The 23271-nt window shown below is 31.0% G+C and overlaps 1 protein-coding gene across 2 annotated transcripts in view; it reads left to right on the top strand.

The window, feature by feature from the left end:
- Window positions 1-23271, top strand: part of LOC114932290 (uncharacterized) — a 73999-nt gene extending 50728 nt beyond the window's left edge. The window contains exons 3-5 of one of the 2 annotated variants that reach the window (XM_029304466.2): window positions 18940-20778; window positions 21340-21587; window positions 21681-23271. In XM_029304466.2, coding sequence (XP_029160299.2) covers window positions 19016-20778; window positions 21340-21583 — 2007 coding nt within the window. In that variant the 5' untranslated portion in view covers window positions 18940-19015 and the 3' untranslated portion in view covers window positions 21584-21587; window positions 21681-23271. Of the gene's footprint in view, window positions 1-18939; window positions 20779-21339 lie in introns of both variants that reach the window. The other variant, XM_029304461.2, reaches the window with a different exon arrangement.

The raw sequence follows: 23271 nt of genomic DNA, 5'->3' as shown, positions 1-23271 counted from the left end.
TTGTTGTGTTAATTAGCTGTTGGATTACGTTAATTCATAAAATCAGAGAAGCGTTATCAACGTCGCACTCTACAAGTACAAATTAAAGCACTCTCTAAGGATTCAAGAGAATTTGCAACGTATTTGACAAACGCGAAATCAAATACAAGTAGATATACATATGAGATTGCAAGTGTACATCAAATATAAATTTATATATAAAGTGATTCTCAAATTTAACACAATATTATATTGTAGTAAAATTTAATACAATAACACGTAAAGTTTTCAACAACAAATAGAAAATAGTAGCGCTCTAAATACGCGCAAAATTGTAGAAAGCATATATACGTAAAAGTTATTAAAACTACGAGTTTATATAAATGAGGGGTGTAATATGTTTCACACAATGGCAATTATTTGATTATTTTCTACTTTCGGAATATAGGAAGTAAACGATGCACAGAAAATAAGCATCGATTAAATCTCCGGCACACGTCCGCGCGAAATAAACTTTTCGTTGCTAGTGGAATAGACTCGTTAAGGCCAGACTCGCTAGGTACAATTAAAACGAAATCGTTTGATATAAACGTGTTTTCGTGCAAAATAAGCGACGCGATGCAATCTGAGATTCTGCCGGCAGAATTTCGCAATCAATTTATGTTTGTTTACTACCATGCTAGTACCATTGCGGGGCGAATAAAGTAATTTACGGTGCAATCCAAAAGCGAGAGTATCCTCTGGCTAACTATTTCATTAAATATATTTTTTGTTCAAATAAAATGTTTTTATTAGTAGCAAAATGTTTGGATTCAAAAGGTATTTCTTTTAATCCAAAAATTCACGGATATTTAAGACGATCACGCACGTATATACTCAAGAACAAGAAAGAATAAAAAATGAAGGCCAATAATCTGCTCGCAGTTAAAGTTACTTTATTTACAATTTTGTGTTTGCTTTTATATATTTCTCAATTAAAGTGCTGCTACTGCATAATACGTGTGCTTATTAAAAATATTGTGTGTCCATAGTCTATAGAGTTATTATTTCGTGATAAAGGAAATCTTATCATACTCAACTCTCTCTGGGTCTTGAGACGTTTAGTTATTGGAGTTTCGGAGTGATCTTCGATATACCTTATAAAAGCAGCGCGCCAAATGTAAATAGTGGACAATACTACTCAATTCGTTGAAATAATGGTACATCCCGACAATATACCGTGCAAACTCTCTTACCGTACAAAAATAACAAACAATGATGGTCAAGCGCGGAGTGCTTGGAATAACTATCACGAAACTGTAGTTAAATTTCGCCAACTGCTGAATGTTACCACTAACTCACTCTAATTAGATTAAAGTCAACCGCGTGCACACGCGCGATTTAATTTGTTTTCCAATTCGCAATTTGATGACCGAGAATTAGCCGGCGCCATTTCGCGTTGCGCGACGAATAAATTCAATGCGCCAGTCGTTGCAATTCAACGTTAAAAATTCATCCGCTTACAAAGTGATTTCCTGATATATTGTTTGTCCGCGGCAGAGATTAATATATACAATATTCTAAAAATAAGGACACTTCAAACTAATTACAACACTCTTAATGCAGTGATAAAGCTATATTTAACGAAATACGATATATAAGAAAATGTATAAAAATATATATACAGTTTCTTCCTCTTTTTAAAAGATATTCTTTAAAAACTTTACTAAAAGGCCTTAAGATATTTTTCTGCAAAGTAATGATATTACATTTCTCAAAGTTAATGATGTCGTATTTTCCGGACGTTACACTTTTTTGAAGTTAAAGGAACAAGATATTTTAAACACATTTTTTTCTTTTTCAGAATTTTAATCATTAGCGGTGATAATTAAAATTGTTATAATTTTATTATACACGGTAGATATAGTTACGTAATTTACGTGTTTTCGTTATTTGTTGGTTTTTTATTTATTATTATTATGAACGGAGGATCATTTAATTAGTATTTTCTTATATTTAACTTTCTAACTATGATTCAATTATGATATTCAAAGTTCTACGACGCAAAGATAGTTGCGTATATGCGTCAGTAAAACATTGCATTTCTCAGATGCGTTTTACGGATGTTGACTTCAAACAAAGTTCAACTGTTTGATGAACGATCTCATTTTGAAAGACGGCAATGCATAATGTCTATATACATCTTTCTGTTACACAATAGTAGTATACAGCAGAATAAAAGATACTTACTTATTGTTAGTAACTATATGCTATCTGTATAAGTGTATTTGTGCAACATTTCAGAACTTTTAATTATCTCATTTTAATAATCAGAGATTTTTTTATTAATCTAAATAAATTTTATTCTAAATCAAATATATAGATTAATTAAAAAATTTTAACATTTGTAGAATTCTTTACAAAATTGATCAAACTAAAACCTTTTTTTGATATGATACAAAGAAAAACAATATAAAAATACATTTTATAACTTTTATTATTATTACGAGACACTATACAAAATATATTTAAAAAATAATATTTGTAATTTCCAAAACATTTAACATTTCTATTATTTTCATGAGTTATTGTGTATTCCCGTGAAGTTTTTATCAATTTTTTTTCAAATATTCTGTATGATATACACTTGAAATGGTAAAAGCATATAAAAGCACCGAGCTGATCGTCCTCAACAACGCTTTTATGCATTTTCATCGGGTTGCATCATATTCAATAGATCGTGTTCCACAGCTATTCGCTATTCTATTCTATAAGCTGTTATCGAAACTAAAATGCCATTATTGAAACAGCAGATACCGCGACGAGGCCATTCCTGCTGTTAACGGAAGCTTTTAATATCCTTGTTCAGATTGCAATCTGTCGATCTTAACAAATTTTTTTTTTATTACAAGTTTGTCGCAGTTTGCAACAAAAATTTAAAAAATGCATCAGTATCAGTGCGAGATATTTTTCACCTAAAAATATTTTATTCTTTTATTTTCAGTTAATTATATATATGTAATATTTGTTTTATTACAGACCACAATATTTATCCTCTCGTTAAAATTCTTTAATAAATAAGAAAAATATATAATTAGTGTAAAAAAGATTCACAAAACATGTACACTACTTTAAACAATGATTGATGTAGGTAATATCGCGCAAACAATCAAATTAAGAATTCCGTTAATGTTGGAAAAATAAGTAGTATGACTTCTCTCATAGATATATGTCTATAATAGTACATGCACCAATACACAAATAACCCATTTCTTTCAATTTAGGCCACGCGTAATGCTTTCTTGGCCACGACCTTCATCAGACTATTGTTTTGCGTTGCTATCTTGCATTTTCCCACCAAGGACTACATATTTGTAGAACATATTCCCCTCTTCGTTTTTCTATTTGGTTGGAATCTCGATTGTAATCTATATGTATAGAGACTTTCATTTTAATTCGGTTTTTTTCTCGAAAGCATTATTTTGTAAAAAAATTGTTTTTTAAATAAAAACATTTTTTTCTAATTTAAATTCTAATTTAAAACTGTTCGAAAAGTTAATAGTAATGTCACATTTAAAACTATTATATTTAACTTTTAGACTTAACTGTTTTTAATTTACACAAGACTTTAAATTAATTTTATTAATATTCCATTAAAATTACTTATCAAATTAATTAATTCGTGTGTGTGTGTGTGTGTGTGTGTAAAATACGCTAATTATATCATTTATTATTTTAAATATCGGCTTTAATTTTAGAATGTAATTAATATATATATATTTATATTTATCGTAATTTTCCTGTAAGTTTGCAAATCCAACTGTAATTTATAAATTTGACAGATAAATTTTATTTATCATCAAATATTTTATTTGTGAACGCAAAAATTGCTTATTTTAAATTCCGCCTACGTTTATAACAATGTCACTAATTGGAGAATTTACCGTCTTCATGTGCACAATTATATAAAGTTTCAATAAAGTTGAGACTCGTTATTTTTTGCGTCAACATATTTTCTCACTTTTACGAGGAGTTCCTACGAAATTTCTTTCTTTCATTAATTATTTAGGTTTTATTACTTTCATGATTGAGGAAGAAAATAGCGTATACACGCGCATACACACAGTATTATTTCTACTAAAGTCTATATTAATATAGATAAAAAATCAGTTTTTATTTTCTCTTTACATTCTTAAATTTAATGGATGTCAAAATATTTTACTAAAATATTTTCTCGTTTTAATAGGAAATTTTTAAACATATTAATTAAAAATTATGAAATTTATGAGTAAAAATTCTAATAACTTATAATTTTGCTATTTTTCCAATAAAGAAAAGATTTTTGCAATTTTTGTTGCTGAATTCTAGAAGATTGATAGCTTTTCCTTCTTCAAGAGAAGAGATTCGCTTTGCGCAATTTTTTCGTCATAAATATTTTCGCGGCTGTTTCTTTCACTGTAAAGGAATAAGTATTGATACACGAAAAGTACATTATTTCTTTTATAAGATTAATTTACGTACATTTTCAGGATACGATAAATTCTTTTTCTTTATTTTATTTATACTAACTTTTATTCATTTACTCAGTGCGGTGAGATTAATCCTCGTAGATAAGTGTATCAAGTGATCTAGTCTAAGTATCACTTCGGTGTTTTTTCTTTTTTTCTTTTTTTGTGGTAGAACGTTACCGTTACCGAAGGTTTGCCTTCGATAGCATTCCAGGTCAGACAGTTCGGAGCCAAGACTCTGTACTACAAAGTTTCCACTTTCATTGTTAATCCCATTAAAGATGGAAAATAATATTCTCTCTTTTGACAGATTATCAATCGTGGATTGTAAATAGTACCACACATTTATTTCTCCAGCGAGTAACGCATGCAGTTTTAATTTTTTGTATAAATGCAGCGCTTTCGGAGGTTTTTCATCTACATTTGTCAAATTTCCTCGCAAAATTCGCACCAAATTGAAGAGAACATTTGTATAGAAAGAATGTTGATGGCACAAATATTTTTTTCTCTCTCTTTTCTCTTTTTATTATATTATAATAATTTTAAACATATATTTTCTATAAATAGAAACATAATCTAGGATTATATTTTTTCTTTATCTGCAAGCTTTTTAAAGAAGTATAATGTATGAAATCAACAATTTTATCATGAATATTTAGTATAGATATATGAAAATTGATATACGTATACACTTTTTGCATTCGTGAATTTGATTTTTGTTATAAATATGGAATATTTAAGGCCGAAATGTAATATAAGCAAAAAAATTCTACAAAAAGAATTAGAAAACGATATGCAGAATTTCGAACGTGCGCTAGGTAAAAATAATATTTCTATTGCGCGGTGGTCTTCTGCGTTTCCTAAATTCGTCATCTAACATTAAAGCGACTGTAGTTTATGTAGACGATGGCACCGTGTGGTATGAAAAGAACATCACGCAAAATAATACAAAACTCGCGGCGCGGTGTCGCCGTCAAGTTTTCTCTGGCGACAGAATAAATCCTGATGAAATATGCAAACAGCGTGTACCGCCCCCGACATTCTGGCACAAAAATGACGTGCAATAATTACACGAAGATACACCGTGTGCTCTCTTGCAGTTAGCAAAATTATATAAACTGCAAAGTTTCACATTGCACGGCGCGGCGCATCGGATAAAGAAACTTCTGTAAGTTAATCTTCATGAAAGTTGCGAAAAAAATGTTGCTCTATACATAAACAGATATGTTTGTGAAATCCCGTTAAATAAAGTTTATATATTTTGAAACAATTTTATGCTAAATAAGACATATAAATTTATTTCGATATTCTATTCTTTTATAAATTGGCAAAATTTAAAAGATAAGAACATTCCATATATATTATAATATTTTTTTAATCTCTAATATTTCAATCGCGTTCGATTTGCGTGTGATGTGAATTTATGTGGATCTTAAATTTGCATCTATCTGAAATATCTATAAAATTAATAAATGAATTTTCATGAAAGATTAATCTTCTCACTCTCAGAGTTAATGGGACATAATCAGGTAACCGGAGTAGCTTTTTTACGGCAGTAAAACGTGAAATCGATCGTTTAAAATGCCGGCCACGCAAAGTCTGAGGAATTGCGGGATAATAATGTACGTCCAGTGAAGAACTGTATGGTCGGATTCGTAGGATTTTTTCTTCCTTTTGTTTTACACGTATGTCGATGCACACAGAAGATTAATTATTGTTCAGTATAACGGATGACCTATCCTTTGTCCGGCTCGCATTTTCGCGTTAAAAGAGATTTCCATTGTGCCGTCGATGCGATGCTGTTCGTTATTACAACGAAATTATTAAAGTGGCCTCGAAAAAACCTGTTTGAAAATTCTACAGAGGATTTGCAACTTAAAAGGGCTTTAGTAGGCTATTGTGTGCAAAAAGTTGCACGCTCTCTGACGTTTGCAATTAGTCACAAAGGATTGTTATGTGCGAATTTTTTAAAAGAGCATTACTTTTTTCTATTAAAGGAAATTATTTAATATTGTCACTGAGAGATAATTTTTCTCTTGTACAAATAAATTCATTACAATCAATAAATAAGAAAGAATCAAGATTAAAAGTAATTATGATATGGTAAGACAGAGGAGAGAAAAACGTAAAAAATCTACAAAATTTTTATTTCTTAGAGAGAAATCTGAATAGCGATTTATTTTATTGTATATTTATTTTATCGCTAAGTATTATAATATATTTATACCAGATATATGATTGTAATTTTGTTTATATACTTTTTGCCGCCATGAACCCACGTTTTGATAAACTCAATCGGATGTTTATTTGATTATTGGATGGTGCAATAGTTTATCGAGAATCTATGGATAAAATTACTGTGAAAGCTCTCCCGCAATCTCTCAAAGGTCAACAAAGAGGGAAACAACGGAACTCTTATGTAGTGATAGGTTTCACGTTGATCGAGCTTAATTCGAGTACGTTGCAATCGCGAATGAAAATGTCTGCATTGTAAAACCTGAGGGAATAAATTGCACTGAAAACACATTACTTGAGAAACATCGAGCGCAATTTTTTCTGTTCCTAGATATTGCATAACAAGATATCATAGATTCAACATGAAAAATTAATATTCGAAAAAATAATTAATATTATTTATCTATTTTTTAATATATTTAAAGTACATATATAAAACGTAAAATAAATTTGACAATTGTGCTAAAGAGATATTAAAAATAAATTAAAATAGAATGAAAATAGAATGAAATAGATTAAATTAGAACTCTGATATTCCATGGCTCGTTTCCAAGGACCACTTGCTTTAATAATCGATGCACGATAAGATTCTACTAAAATCCTTAAGCAGTTTGCCTTAATTCTCGATATGCTGCACCTTGTTGCTTGGATACAAATGTAGTTAAAGCGCTCTGACGCGCTAATTCGTCGACAGAAATTTATTCGTCAGTGCAATATCTAGCCTTTTCAACCCTCAGATATTACATAGCGTATTTGCCATAAAAAATAATTGGATCGTAAAAAAACGTGTAATGTTGTACGTAAATTTTACGCTATATAAGGTAATAAAATTTTTACAGACATCTTTTTACTCTTAAAATTCTCGATATGTAACTCATCTCTCTAGAGAATACTAGCCAGTTCAATAGTCGATATATATCGAGTTTCTTTGCTGAAATCTTGATATATATGTATGTACACAATTGATCTTTCTTCTCGATTTCTCACGCCAGTGGCATGTAAATGTAACGTAAAACACTAAAGGCAGAAAATCAATAATAGGGTCTTTTCTGTATCGCAATAACGTTCAATGCGAGTGATATATATTCTTCTAATATACAATGACGATCGAAAATGTCTAAGGAAACCGAAATTTATTTTCATGATGATAACGAAGGACGGTCATTGTTCGCATAGTTACTTCGTTAGTTACTTCCAAAGTAGAAGTTGCGAAGATAAATAAGTTGGAAGTCTATAAATTCAACTATCCCGCAAGCGCGTAAACGTCCACGTCGTTATTTATGATCGATACGCAACACGAATTTCATCCTTTTTCACGCTCATCATAACGCTCAATTTATATATCGTGCAATGGTAGGAGAATAATTGAAATAATTATAGATATTCAGATTTTTATTTAACAATAAGCCTTAATTCAAACATATCGATTATCTCTTTCTCGATACAGCTGCATTAGAATTCTAATTAAAAATTATTATTATATTATACTTGGAAATTCTCAGCATAGCAATTCTTTAAATAAAATATATAAGCTGCAGATTTTTGAAAATTATAAGAAATAATTTCTCATAAATTTAATTTTGCATATGTGTGATTAACGAAATCTCGAGAAAATGAAGAATCATTACATATTATTTAATTTGAAAACTTGTTCCGCATTATAATTGATATAATCGTATTTCAAATTCTTTTGTAACTTGCCTGTGGAAAGATATTATTTATATCGTTGATTGTTGATTCGAATTTATTTAAAAAAAAAATTCGAAATAATACGGTTTTTTACAGTTTTTTGCAATGATAAAAATTCTTTTTGATGTAATAATTCTTTTTCCGCGTTCGAGGCCGCAAAATTGATGGACATTCCCGGTGCTGGGGTGTAAAATTAGCAAGTGTCACGAATCACGCTAGTGATTTATTCTTTTCGTCGTATGTCATGATAGCTACTCCGATTTATTCTCGTTTATTGGCCACTACCTAGTTCATTTTTGTCTGTTTCCGACATGCTTTTAACAAGCGCGACGCGGAAAGGATGTACGGTAAATTGGTGACATTTTGTGGTTCCAGTAACCTCTATAATGGCATCCGAGAGAAAATAAATTCGAATTCAGAGCATCTGCAATAAATATAATCTCACATTAAGTAGAAAGCAAATGGCCGACGATATTGTTATCGTTGCTCTCAAGCTGAACTCGGTTGTGTTCGATAGAAAATAGCACTCGCCTTATTTCTTCAATTTTTCAAGACGCAAATTTTCATAAATCTTACGGTCTCAATCATGCTTTCTCGTGAGCAATCTTTTTTACAAGCCAGTCTCGAAAGAATTCTTATTTCAAAAGTTCATTCTTTTCTTCTTGAAAGAAATTTCTCTAGAAAATTTAATTATTCATTATATTATATAAGACACAGATTCTTATAAAACTAGTTTTTTTTCTATGTCCTCCAAGTTTTGTAATCCAGATTTTCATGCATATATTAGTACATTTAATGCTTAAATGTTTGTCTCACTTTCATATATGACGTGTGTATATGGCAATACACATTTTACAGTAACAGCAAGTACTTCCCAGAGGAAATCGCTTACGCTATTCTCTTTTTTATTCCGGGGAAGTTTTCAACTATATACGAATAATGAAAACAATGCGGAAACTAATTTATCTTTGAAGAAATTGTAAAGATTCAAAGGTTTGATGTATAAGATGTATTTAACGGATATACAAACACGTAAAAGCGCTGCTTTTATATAATTTAATTAAAATATAATGAAAATAAAATATAATTAAAATAAAATATAATTAAAATATAATTTTTTGTGCTTTTTTCTTTCAAGATTTATCTTACTGTTTAATTTTATTTTAATCGATTAATAGTTTCAATCTGCCATAAAGAGAAGATAGCAATGTGAAATATCTCTTTATACGACGTGAGGTGGCGAGAAATTCGTCTTTCCTTCACGCATACTTGAAAGTGGCCAGAAACTTGACATGCGATCGCTTGAAAGCGACCTGCACGAGAGAATTCTTAAGAGGAGTGTTTTACCTCGAAGAAGAGAGTACGCGACTTCAGGTCAGCGATCACTTGACATATTTACCACATCAGCTATTTACCGGGATATGAAGTTTTATACAGTTTTCGTTGATAGTCCAAATTTTTCTTCTAGTCCGGCAGCAAAAGTTGAATTATTTTATGTCAAATTTTAAAATAAAAATTAGAAAATGCTATAGAGAGAAATTTCCGATTGGAACTAAACTTTGAAACATTAATTTCATTTATATGTATATACATCGATCATTTACATATACATGTACAATATTATATTATCTTTTTTCTTCTACTTTCTTATCAAGTTATAAAACTTTTGTCGCGAAGTAGATTACGGGAAACCTATTTTTATGCTATGTCAGAGAGTCTCGAACTTATCCTCGCACGCAAATATATGCGCCTGCATGAAAGTTTTTTCGTGATAAGCAACATTCTTTGGGCACGTGTTTTATTCTCGTATGTACTGTCAAAGATGATAACTCGCGCCAACATCGGATGAAGAACCTCGTATAATTGATGGATGAACCGCGCTGACCATCAATAAGAAGTTCGAAAATTTACTTTCGTTTATATTTTGTCTTGCGAAGAAAGTTAAATGAAAAATAAACAAATGATATTCTCTGCGATATGTTAAGCCTGGTTATTATTTACGCTGGAAGTCTTCATTTTTGTTGTAATGCTATTAGGATTGTTACCATTTATCAGGCTATGAGTTTTATCTCACAATGATTTGTTACAAAATACAGTTAAGATTTATTTGTTTATTTAAAGCATATTATACACACCATCTATTATATGTTTAGCATATTTTTTTAGCCAATTTTGAGAGTTTTTTTTCTCCATTTTTTAATTAAATTTAAATTAATTAATATTGCACATCAAACAATTCCAATAAATGTATCTGAAATTGAATTTAATTTGATAATTAATTAAATATTTAATAATCAATGTTATAAATAGTCACGAAAAAGGCGCGACTTGTAATAAACATTCTAAAGTAGAATGAACACAAAGGTTGTGCAATCTACAATATATGAAAGAAAAATTGTTGTGTAATTCACTTTGAAGTCATATCACCTTCTACAGATTGTCAAGACAATTAAATATCCCCGCGAGCTAAAAGCTTTTTTATTTCAAGCACGGTTTCCTTCGTAAGTTTGTAAATATGATTGATCTGGCAGAGAACTGGCTTTCAATTTTATGTTTCGATAAGTTACATTTATATTTCACCCACGCATCTTTTTTACTCCCACATAGACTGCGCACGTTTCACACGATCAAGTCATTTCGTCTTATCTCAAACATAAGCTATATTTACGAATCCGATAATTGTTACATTTATATCCCTCCATACGTGAATTGGTCGGAATTTCGCGTCTGAGCGGTCAGAATCACCGTCCAAAATCGTGATCAAAGGAATTAAATCAAAGCGCATGTTAGCGTCCGGCTTTGATCGAGAAATATATATGAAGCACTGCGGTAATTCGTGTCTACCCTGAAAATACCCTTTGAAAGCGTTAACATTTAGAGAAGTGACGACACAGTCTTCTTCCCAGCCGCCAGTTTTTGTTAAAATATTGTGTTACAATCAATTAATTTTTTCGTGCGTAACTCTAATTCTTTGTGACGTCAAATTTAAATTTATTCAAATTTGAAACAGAGGAAATGAAAGAGAAAGAAGAGAGAGGACGCAATTTTAGATTTTTGTCTCAATTTTATGAAATACATATATTTTTTTACGTAATGCTCTTTTTAATATTTTTTAATAAAATTTATTAAAAAACATGTCGGCAAACTTCTGACTTTCAGTATCAAAAGATGAAATCGAGAAATTTCAACAAAGATATAGATCAGTAAATTGAGTCAGCGTAAATGTGATATATTATTTGTAACAGTATTTTTGCTTGAAATAACGTAAAAAAGTATTCTTGCAAAGAGTGCAATCGCTTCGATCGATATTGTGTGAAAAACCTCAAGAAAGTTACTTTAGCAACTCGTTAAGATAAATAGGTTGATCCGAGACGAAACCGGTCTCGATTATATCTTTCGAATTTTATCCGACTTTTTTCTTGTCACTATCGTGTCGACTGACGTGGTAAAGCTCAATTTCACGAAATAATGAAAGTCTAACCTTGTGATACTTTAGTATTTGAAATTAAATTTCAACTTTTAAATGAGAGAAATAAAAGCAAAAAATTTGGCGCATAATTGATGTAAATGTAAATAAAATAAATCACGTGATAATAATTTATTCTTCGTATATTAATATAAACAAATATGTTAATTTTTAATTAGTAATGTAAAACTATGTAATTGATAATAAAATTTTCACAGATCACTTTTTTCTAGATTTTCTACAAGTATTTTTTCGGATATATATATATTAATTATTTTTATTGAGAGAATATATTTATTTTTCTTGTACAATTTATTTTATTAATTTACATCAATTAGTATGTACATAAATACTTATTACATATAATTTATATATATTTATCTATTAACTTCAAACACCATTAATTTTGAAAATTAAAAATTATTTTTGAGTTTGAGGGATGTTTTGATTTCTTTAAACGATATGATGATAACAACTAAAACCTTGTTATTACAGATATTTTTGAATATTCTGTAGTTTTATATAGAAATGTTTCTCTGCCAAAGGAAAGTTAAAGGAGATATTCCGGTTTGCTCAATAACGCTGTGAATCTTATACTTCTAAATGAATTAAATTACGACACCGATCGTTAATTTTAATATTGAAATAAATAATGTGCTTGCATAAAAATCAAAATAAATTTTAAACTCGGCATATTTTTTGAGATTTTTTATTATCTACAAAAGTAGTAGTTGCAAAACGTGGCAATAGTTTCATCGTAGGAACAGATTGCAGTTATATTAATTTTCGACTTTCGCAAACCAATGAACCAAGATAAAAAAGAGAAACATTTTATTTTATTCGCGCGTTAATGGCGGCGACGATTGTACGGTCGCACAATCACGCGGCCTTTTACGATGAACAAAGGGTGGATAAACAAGTTGAACAAGCCTCTTCTATAGAGAAAGCAAACGCATCGTAAAAAGACGAGACGGTTATGAACGCAGCTTTTGCGGACCGCGAGGCAATGAAAATGCATTCGTGCAAAAACCAGAGATCGAGCTTGTCTTTTTCTTTTTAGTATTAACCTTCTTCTAGGTTTTGTTATTTATCTCCATTCATTTTTCTTTATTTATCTCTAATTTATTTAGTTTTATTCTTATTATCTTTCTTTCTACCTCACATGCATTCAATACGATTATACTTTTTTTTTATTATATAGCCACACGGGGCTAATGACTGTGATTGATTGATTGTTACTAATATTACACGTATAATTGAAGTTTGAAATTAAATATTTGAAATATCGGGGATTCTATAATTTATCATAATTTCTTTATATTTTGTGTTCCTACTTTGACTGTTCGAACTTTTCAATTTCATGATTTTTCTCTTTAATATTATCTTGCACTTAATATCATAACATTCTTTTATAGCTAGAAATGTTTCCTATCTTCTAATATGTTTACAGAATATGTAAGTAATATTATTTTCCGTTCTACTTTGATTTTAATTTTATTTTTACAAACTCCTTGTTTCCCTACATTATTTATTATGTATACTTTTGTTATTTGAATATTTCCTTTGTAAATACAATATACATATATATTAGACTGACACTTATTTTGAACTTGAACGAATTCTTTCGCTCCCAGTTGTCCAATCTATTCCAAATGGCTAGAAAAAGATATTTAAATAACATGAGTTTTTTGAGTAATTTTTAGTTGAAATTTTTTTGAGGTAAAAAAAAACAAAATTGTAAAAATTTAAATCTTGTGCAAATCGTTTAACTATTTGATGTACTTTCAGCAAGAATTTTGTCCAAATTCTGATATATAAAATAACGTTATGTATAAAAAATTTTTTGGCCAGTTTTATTTATATGTTATTGGAATTTTAACAAAATTCTTGCTGAAAGTACGTCAAATACATAAGTGATTAGCACAAGATTAAATTTTTACAATTTTTTTACATCTCAAAAAATTGCAGATAAAAGTTACTAAATAAATCCATGTTATTTAAATATAAATCGATGGCCGGTGGCACTCTAATATATTGAATTCGCGTTGCGAGGATATCTTTTTCCAGCCATTTGGAATAGATTGGACAACTGGAAGCGAAAGAATTCGTTCAAGTCCAAAATAAGCGCCAGTCTAATATATATAGGTATATATATATATATATATATATAAATATAATATATATTTTTTTATTAGAAAGAATCTCGGTCGTTTGGTTTCTTCTCGGAAAAAGTTGGTTCTTCTTCAAGTAAACGAGTATTTTTCCTTCCGATCCCTAATTAATAAAAAATACGTGTCTCTCATGTCGACATAGATTACAAATGTGCCCAGCATTCATAAAAATCGAAGGGATATTCTTTGTCAGAGGCAAGAGTATGTCGAGATTGAAGGATAAATTGGAATTTCCAATTTAACAGCCTTCTTTATTGTTACCGGATATATTTTTTCAGCCAGCTTGATCGATCGCTCGATCTCGTTAAGAAATCTCGTCGCGGCGGATTGTTTCACGGAATATTTCGAGACTCCTCGCTGGCTTGGGCAGTATCGTTGGCATTCAAAAGCGATCTCATGCATACTGCATAGGATGTAAAACGACTTACAGGACCAATGACGTCAGTGTCGTACACTGAGAAAGGGTTGAGGAAAGGGACGGATGGGGGTGAGTATAGTGAGACCGGATCTTGTTTGTCGGCAGTCATTGCATTACACGTCGGACGTGTGTAACACAGATAAAATTAACACTTTACATTCTATTTTCCTCTGGGGTGAAGCTAATCTCTTTCTGCATGGAGACTTGGATCAGCGTCAGCATTCTCGATAAGTACATGCTTTTGGTTACAAAACTTCCGGTTCCACATATACATTTTAAGTTTTTATTTTATACAATACATTTTCGCGCAATACATTCGACCTTAATCTTTATTTTCCATAAATCAATTTTTTTGGTACCTTTTTTACAATGTTGTCTTTTTATGTGTAGATACATTTCTTAGATTAACAATTTTTATTCCTGTTGAAAGATTAATCTTTAAAATTAATAACAACATTATTGATTTTTGTCGGAGACATCAAAAATACGTTTAGCATTTTTAACTTTAGGAAACAACTAAATAATAATAAATAATAAAAAATAATATGAAAAAAGATGCTGTCTTGATGTTAAATTCGTTGATGATGGACGTGGTTTTGATTTTCATTCAGTTACTATAGATAAAAAATAGATTTAATTGAATTGGTAGAAAAACAAGTTTTCTTTATTCAGAGAGTAAATATATTTATAATTTATATTAATATTATACAGGTCAACAGCTGTACTACTTCCACTTACCGATTCTCCACTATCCAACATTAAGAAATTAGCATTGAAAGCGGGTAGCTTAGTTGAGATTAATTATCGCGCGATGAGACGAATAATCTGGCAAGCAACGAACCATGAGATTAGTGGTCTTTAATTGGCGCTGTCGTAATCTACAAATAGACGGCAACAACATACACAATAACAGTATAATGACCCTGAGTACCCGGGTTAACCGTGGGCGTCCATCGGACGTCCTTCGGCAACCGACGTTTAGAGAGTGTCACAATGACTGATCTTCTCTAGGTATATGTATGGGAATGCCATTGTTGTGTTTGTCCAGCTAAGCGTAAAACTCGATCATAATATAAATAATGTTTGTGTTTACAAACAATTCGCGTAGTAATCGCAGCGAAGTCAATAATCTGCAGCATCATGCAAATTAATGACGCTACTTTACATACAGGAGTAGCGTCTGTCATTTTGCAGAAAAACAAAGATTTAAGATACCAAAGTTAATTAATGAAAGGCTCGTATAAATTAACAAAATTAAAAAAAGTAAAGATTTATGAGATGAGAATGAGATGAGACGGAATGAGAATTAATTATTAATAAATCTTTAGATCTTATTTAATTTTGCTCGTTTAGTTGGCTTACAATATTTACTTTTTAAAATTTTTTTAAGATACTAATTTATTTATTTGCTCAATGAATTATTTAATTTTTATTATTGTTAATTAATAGTTAGCACAGAATATTAAAACGAAAATTTAACAGTCAACTATGAATATTTTTTGAAGAAAATGTGTTGCCGAAAAATATGCATGTTTGTCGAGCGAAAAAAAAAAACGATGAAAAAATGATCAAAGTATTCGAAAAAATTAATGTCACCCGAAAGTGCTTTCGCGGATCGATTGGGAAATCGTTTAGTCGTGATTTATGCTCTCATTTCGCTCTCTAATTCCGTGTCGTCGCTTTGATCGGCATTATCGTTAGCGGAAAGTTCTTCGTCGATTTATTGCTTGACTTTTATTATTATAACGAGACCGTGCACTCTTGTTAGCAACCCATAAAAGACCCATATGTCAAAGTAACGCAGAAATACGAAATGCGAGAATAAAATGAAAAAAATCACACAATAAACTATATTACATAATTAATTGGAATTATTATAACTAATTTTACTACAGTGTTATAGTTATTTGCTTATTAATAGACGCAAAACGTTTATATATATATATATATAGAGCTTTGATAACTGTAATTATATATTAAAATAGGAAGAAGTAGAATAAAGAATGATAAAATATAGAGCGATGACTAAAATATTTATGTGAATAATGTCAGCTGCCAGTTTCTTTCTTCTTCTGTAGATGTCACAATTTCTGCAATATTATCTCTATTATACTATTCTGTTCATACATTTGTAAAAAACGATGGAAGCAGATGCAACTGATTACGAGGACTTATTTGCATCAAATAAGTACGTAAGTACGGGTTGCATAACCATCGCTGCAACGGATCGGAGCAAATTGATGAGCAAAGCGGGATTAAGCGGGAAAAACAGATGCTTCTGATTAGCATGAATAATCGTTATCTGTCAACACTAATTATCTAATAAGCTGACAAATATCCAAGAAGCGTTAAAGTTTGAGAGATAAGAACATCATTGATTATTTCTATTTGATAGCTTGTAATAAAAAGAAGTATAAAATATTATATAATACAGAATACAGTTAGCCTGTAAATTGTTTAAATTTAAAAATAAAATTCTGAAATAAATATCTTAGAAAAAATATATATCAGAGAAAAAGATTTTATTATTTATCTATATTAATATTATATAAAGAGAATAAGGAGAGAAAATACATTTTCAAATGATAGAAAAATATACAATTTTAATACGAACTATTTTAATCAAGTATAAGATACTTGCTTAGATACTTTGTTGAAAATTAAATTTAAATATTGCATATTTTTGCGAACAAATTTCATTATTTTGCTAGAAAATGTCAATAATAATAATTTTGAATTGTGTCATCCATATACATTTATAGTCTGTCAATTACTTAAAAATCTTAGATTAGGATCAAAATAAATCGTGTATTATCTAGTATTAAAGGCACTGACAACGAGTACTTTAATCGTACAAGAGAGAGAGAGAGAGAGAGAGAAAGAAAGAAAATACATACATAAAGTTTTCGTTTATCGAAGAAGACAAGTTGTGTTTGTAACATAGCGAAGACATCTTCGAAGAGTATCTTTACTAGATCATTGTGAATCTCTAGTAGTGGGTTGAGGCTCTGGGAAAACACAATCTGAATTTTCGATGTGATTTTGTTCTTGAGACATTGATCCCACGCAAGAGGTAGCGTGTTGCAGCGCGAAGCCGATAAACTTTGAGAATATTTGCTTTAACGCTTTGAATACTGAGAGGAGATAGACAGGAATACCGAGAATATTAGAGAATTAAGAAAGTTTATATGATTTTATTAGATGTGTATTTTTGATCATTTTTATTATATTTAATATTTTCGTAAATTTTATTTCATTACGCGTAAAAAATCAAACATTTAAATACAACTTATTATAATTTGGATTTTAATAATTTAGATTATGTATTACAATTTGTACATAATTTTTATATAATTTTTATCTAAACATTTATTTATGTGATGCAATGAGAAAGCTATATGTATTTGAATTTATACATGAAAAAGAGGAATATTCTTAAAGCTATATTACATGTAGACAGTGAATGCATTTTACTTGATTGATGACGAAAAAGTAAATATTAAAAATTGCAAGAACTTTCTTAGTTTCTGATACTTTTTACGATTGGTTATATTTATTCAATTTATACATAAATCGGATATTTTATTCTATTTCTTATTTATTTTTTTCTTCTTTCATTTATTTATTTTTTCATTGTTTATTTTTTTGTTATAGTTTTTCTTTCTCTGAAAAGATTGCATATATTTTGCTTGTTTGTTTTTCTATTTGTTTATTTGCTCTTCTGTTTTAGTTATCCGCTTATAGGTCATCAGAAACGTTTCTTTCTCTGACTTATGTAGAATTTATATAAAACTTACAATAGAGTTTATAATTTATTTAAAGTTAAATTTATTTAAAAAAAAGTTTATGTAACAAACTTGATTAAAAGTAATTAACAATATCATTGTATGACATTTATAAAAATATTACAAAATTAATAGGAAATTTATAGGAAATAAAACATCGCGTTATTATCATTTATAAAATAATAAGACCATGTTATTATTACTTATAAAATAATAACAAATTGTGAAAGACAAAAACATATTAATATATTTTAATTAAAAGCACTCTCTCTCTCTCTTTATTTCTTTAAGAATTTAGAATTTTTTAAAATTTTATTCTGTAATTTAAAAAAAGAGAATTTAATTTAATTTTAACTAATTTAATAAATCTTTTCATGCTTCTTAATTGCTTCTTAATTAAAAATTTAAAAATATGTCCTTTATTTATTCTGTAAAACTTTACTTCTTAAATATGTGTGTGCAAAATCGGATTTAATTATTTGTCTATAAGTATGTATTTAAAAATAAGTAATTAAATAACCAAATAATAATTTTCACTCTTTTCCTAGGACATAACAAAAAGCGAATTTATCATTATTAATATTTTTCGTCAAAAAAATAGGGCAAAATTATTTGTTCCTAATCATAAACACGTATTCGATAAATGTTCTTGATAGTCGACACGTCACATTTAAAGAAAATTTTCTTTTGTTTTTTTTTTTTTTTTTAGTTCATCATCGATAAGTCGAGAATATCCTATTATATCCCAGGTCTAGAAACTTGAACAATTTTGTAATCGCCTTAACATGGCGGCATTCAACGGAATTCGCGTGCTGCCAGATATACCGAAAGACATACCGAGCATGGAGACCTTAATTCAGGAGTTCGAGACGGGTTTCAGATCATCCAGCCGCCAGGACACAGTTTCGGAGTTATCGAGCTCAAGCGGCGGCAGCTTTGTGAAGAAGATCGTCGAAGCTTACGAGTCGAGCTTTCGAGCATCCATTGAAAATGCCGAGCGGGAACACGTTAGGAAGAGATCCGGTCTTTTCAACACCATTCGAAAGCAAAAGAACGTAGAAAAGAGTGATTCAAGTCCCTCGATGTACGACGAGCTCGGCGGCGACTTGCGACGTTGGGCTAGTCTTAAAAATACATCCGAGAAACCTTCCGCTTTTCCGGTCATCGATAAGCACGATCTCAAGGACGATTTCGTAACGCCTAATCGATATAGTGCGAAGAGCGACAAGAAGACCGATATTTCGAAGACGTGGTCAGGAATCTCCTCCAAGATAAACAAGTACGGTTTTATGAGAGAGCTGACGAATATTCGGCTGAATTCTTCCTCGTCGAAAAGAGACGAGATGGAAAAGCTGAAGATACGCGATCAAATGTACTACGATTCCCCGGGGAGCGACGAGGAATATAAATTGACGAATAACATGCCGTTGATCTGCTCGAGTCCTTTGGAGGACGATCGCGAGGAGAATCCTCTCGACGACATCTTGACGAATTCTCGCGACTCGAGCAGTCCTAGCAATAATAGTTACAAAAACTTACAGGGCGACTTGTACAATTTCGAGAACGAAGGCTGGCAGTTCGAATTATCCACTTCGTCGCCATCGTTGAACTCCTCGAGATCATTATACGGGGACACATCGAGCACAGAGAAGAATCGCGTCAACGACAGTTTGTTGTTAGACTCGTCCGTCCAAGACGTCACCGTCATACCGTCCAAAGACGATTTAAACGATCGCGAGACTCCTCAGGCCACGGAACACATGTCAAAATCTCCCGACTTGAATCGGGATTCACCACGAGTGATCGGCATTTCGCTGAAACAACCGATCCGGATCGGCGACGATACGTCCGTGACGTGGATACCGGTGCTGGACGAGAAGTCGTCGCGGATAAAATCGCTGAAGAAGCTGCTGTCGGTGTTCAGTCGAGCTAAACTGTCGTTCGGTTACAAGAAAATCGGGAGGAGGTTGAAGAGGAAGCAGCCGAAGCGGGAACACATTTTCGACTCGGGATTTATCGAACGGTGCCCGTCAACTCTGTCCTCCTTCTCGCAGAGATCCTGGCACTCCGACGTCGGCCACGTCGACGACGAGCCATCGACGCCGCCGACCTTCGGCACGTTCGGCCGCCCGAAGTGTGTCAGCGAGCGTTGCGGGAGAACTGTCAGGCATCGCCGTCGCATCATGTTGACCGAGGCGGCTCCGAAACTCGTGAACGATCTCGAGCCGAAAGGGGCCCATCGGTACGTCGAATTCTCGTCGAGCGTCGCGGGTTTTACCAAATCGAGGGTTTTCTGCAGATACCCGTCGCTTCCTAAGCACCCCCATTTGATCCGCAGCAGTGTTCCGAAGCATCCCTTCGTCGCGAAAACGAAGATGGATCAGATAGAGGAGGAGGAAGCGACGGCGGAGAGAAAGATCGAACCTGATGCGCTTAAACTGACAATGAGATGTCCGAGTACGCCTATATCTGTGCCGCGATCTGCATTAAACATCTCACCTCCTAAAACGTCCGATTTGTCTGCGATCAATAATTATGATCTGCCAAAGTAATTATGTAATAATAATAATAATTCGTATATATAATAATGATTCACACACATATAGAGATATATATGTGCAATAATAATAATAATTTATATACATAATAATGACTCACACACATACAGAGATATATATGTATGTTATTATACACATATACTATATATTTATATATATATGTTATACTTATGTATATACTTATATATGTATATACTGATATAATATATATAATAATATATATTATAAAATTATAATATAATATAATTATATAGTTATAATATAAAATTATAATATATACTAGTAATATATATTATAAGATTTAATTATATAAGTATATATATTAGAGTATAAAGTAATTATATACATAAAAGTAATATAGAGCAGAGAAGATGGGAATTTTATTTTCACTCTTTCTGTACTCTTTGCTATATACATACATACGTGTGAGGAATAAAATATATAAATAATAGAACGTATATCAAATCAAATGACAAAAGCGTTGTCAAATAATGCCAAGCATTGCAACGCAATTGATTACTTGAAAATTGATAAATGCATCTGCATTGCAGATCGCACAAGTCAACGTCGGCGCTCGACGAGGTCGTTTTTCGGCGACAGGCACCCATCTACGATGTTCCTAGACGTTCCTGGTTGTCTAGCTTTACGACGGATCCCTTGTTCGTTTATGGCGCTAACCGATATGCGCAGAACACACCTTGCGTGTCCCGTTTTGCCACCGTGAGCCCGAAGAACTTCAGATTTTCTTTATCTCACGAAAAATCACGAGCGATTGAAAAGAGCTTCGACAATTAATAAAGTACCGAAAGCACAACTTCTCTCTCGAAAAATTCTCTGCCCGGTAAATTTTGCGGAGTTTAAAGTCACATTAATCGATTAATCTTTGTTGCAGGACATCACGCTGGATAATAATCCATCTATGAAATCTACGAAGTCAGCATGATTAATTACTTCGTCCTTAATTTATAGATATTCCTATATAATATATAAATTTTTCCTCATTTTCCTTGAAAGAGCGCTTTAATTGATAAATGTATTTAAATTATAGAGGAAAAAAAAGGACATCTCTGTCGTTAATAATATTCGTCAAATTGTGATCAAATTTTTCGTAATTGAATGTTGTATATTAAAAATTAATTAAAGATTGAAATCATTTCTGTATTTATAGAAGATCGATTTCACGATAATATCAGATTGACGAGAATGATTTCGATTTGTGCATGATTTACAGTATTTACATTGTTTACATTGTTTACATTGTGTGAAGTATAATCAAAAGATTATTAATACACGGATTTGTCGCGTAAATTTACGGACATGTTAATATTAACTGATATCGCAAATTCCAGAGCACTGTTGTATAATTGCTCTTGTCGTAGTAGAATTCTACTTCAATAATTTGATTAATGATTAAACTTGCTTAATGATCCATCTTCTACGATGATACTCAGTGAAGTTGAATCGTGAATTTTCAGGAAACTTGTGTTTCCATAAATCATTGTATTTTACAGCTTTGATTTCAATGACTAGACCATTCTTGCGTGACTAAATTAACGCAATTAAGAGAATATATCAATTATAAAAATAGGTTTTGGAAAATTAAAAATTTTTATTCGCATGCGTCGCGTCATTTCTTTCAAAAACGTCACGCAAACTCAGAGAGAAAGAAATTTTCATCAAATGCGAGATAATGCCATTTGCAATTTTATTTCTGTAAATTTTCTACCGGAAGGAATATAATGACGCTTTGCTCGTTCATTGTAAATATACCGCGCGACGATTTTTTCACGCAAAATTGCAATTTTAATTTTCTTTTAACCCGTTTTGTCTTTTTATCAAATTTTATTCGACATGATCCTTTCATCTTTTGTGCGCAAAAAAAGAAGAACTTTGACATTTACAAACAAGATTTCTGTTTTACTTGTTTGTCTTTGTCTATGAAATTCGTAGCTTCCAATGCGACAGGTTTATGATATCGCAAAAAATCTTGATCATTTCTCGCGAAATGATAAAGATTCGTCCAACAGGCTTGATAACATTGTGCAAAGGTAGGGCGATGTCATGTAACGCCACTGATATGGACGAAAATGCGCTTGTCGAGTCTCTCGTATTTTCTCGCGAAAATATCGAGATCGATCTCGAATAGCATCGAACAGACTGTCATTTGTACAATAGCGATTTGGCAGTTCTTGACGTAGGAACCTGTCGATATGTTGCGATTTTCTAACATTTTCATGTGATTATACGCGCAATTGATTGCACATATTGATATGCGTTCAAGAAATTAATATTATTTTTTTTATATTTTTTCTGTATTTTTTAATATTTTTTTATATTTGTACTTGTGTACGGTATATTCTCTTTATTTGTACAACGTCTGGGTTGCCTTTTGTGTGTTTCATAATAAACAATAAATACAATGTTATATTCTAAATTGAGGGAGGATTATTAATTACAATTTTATATATATATTGACAAATTCC

The sequence above is a fragment of the Nylanderia fulva genome, unplaced genomic scaffold (genome assembly GCF_048542155.1).
Source record: "Nylanderia fulva isolate GAGA-0341 unplaced genomic scaffold, ASM4854215v1 Scaffold23, whole genome shotgun sequence".
NCBI lineage: Eukaryota > Metazoa > Arthropoda > Insecta > Hymenoptera > Formicidae > Nylanderia > Nylanderia fulva.
Note: the sequence above shows the minus strand (reverse complement) of the source record. Positions and strands in the feature narration are given on the sequence as shown.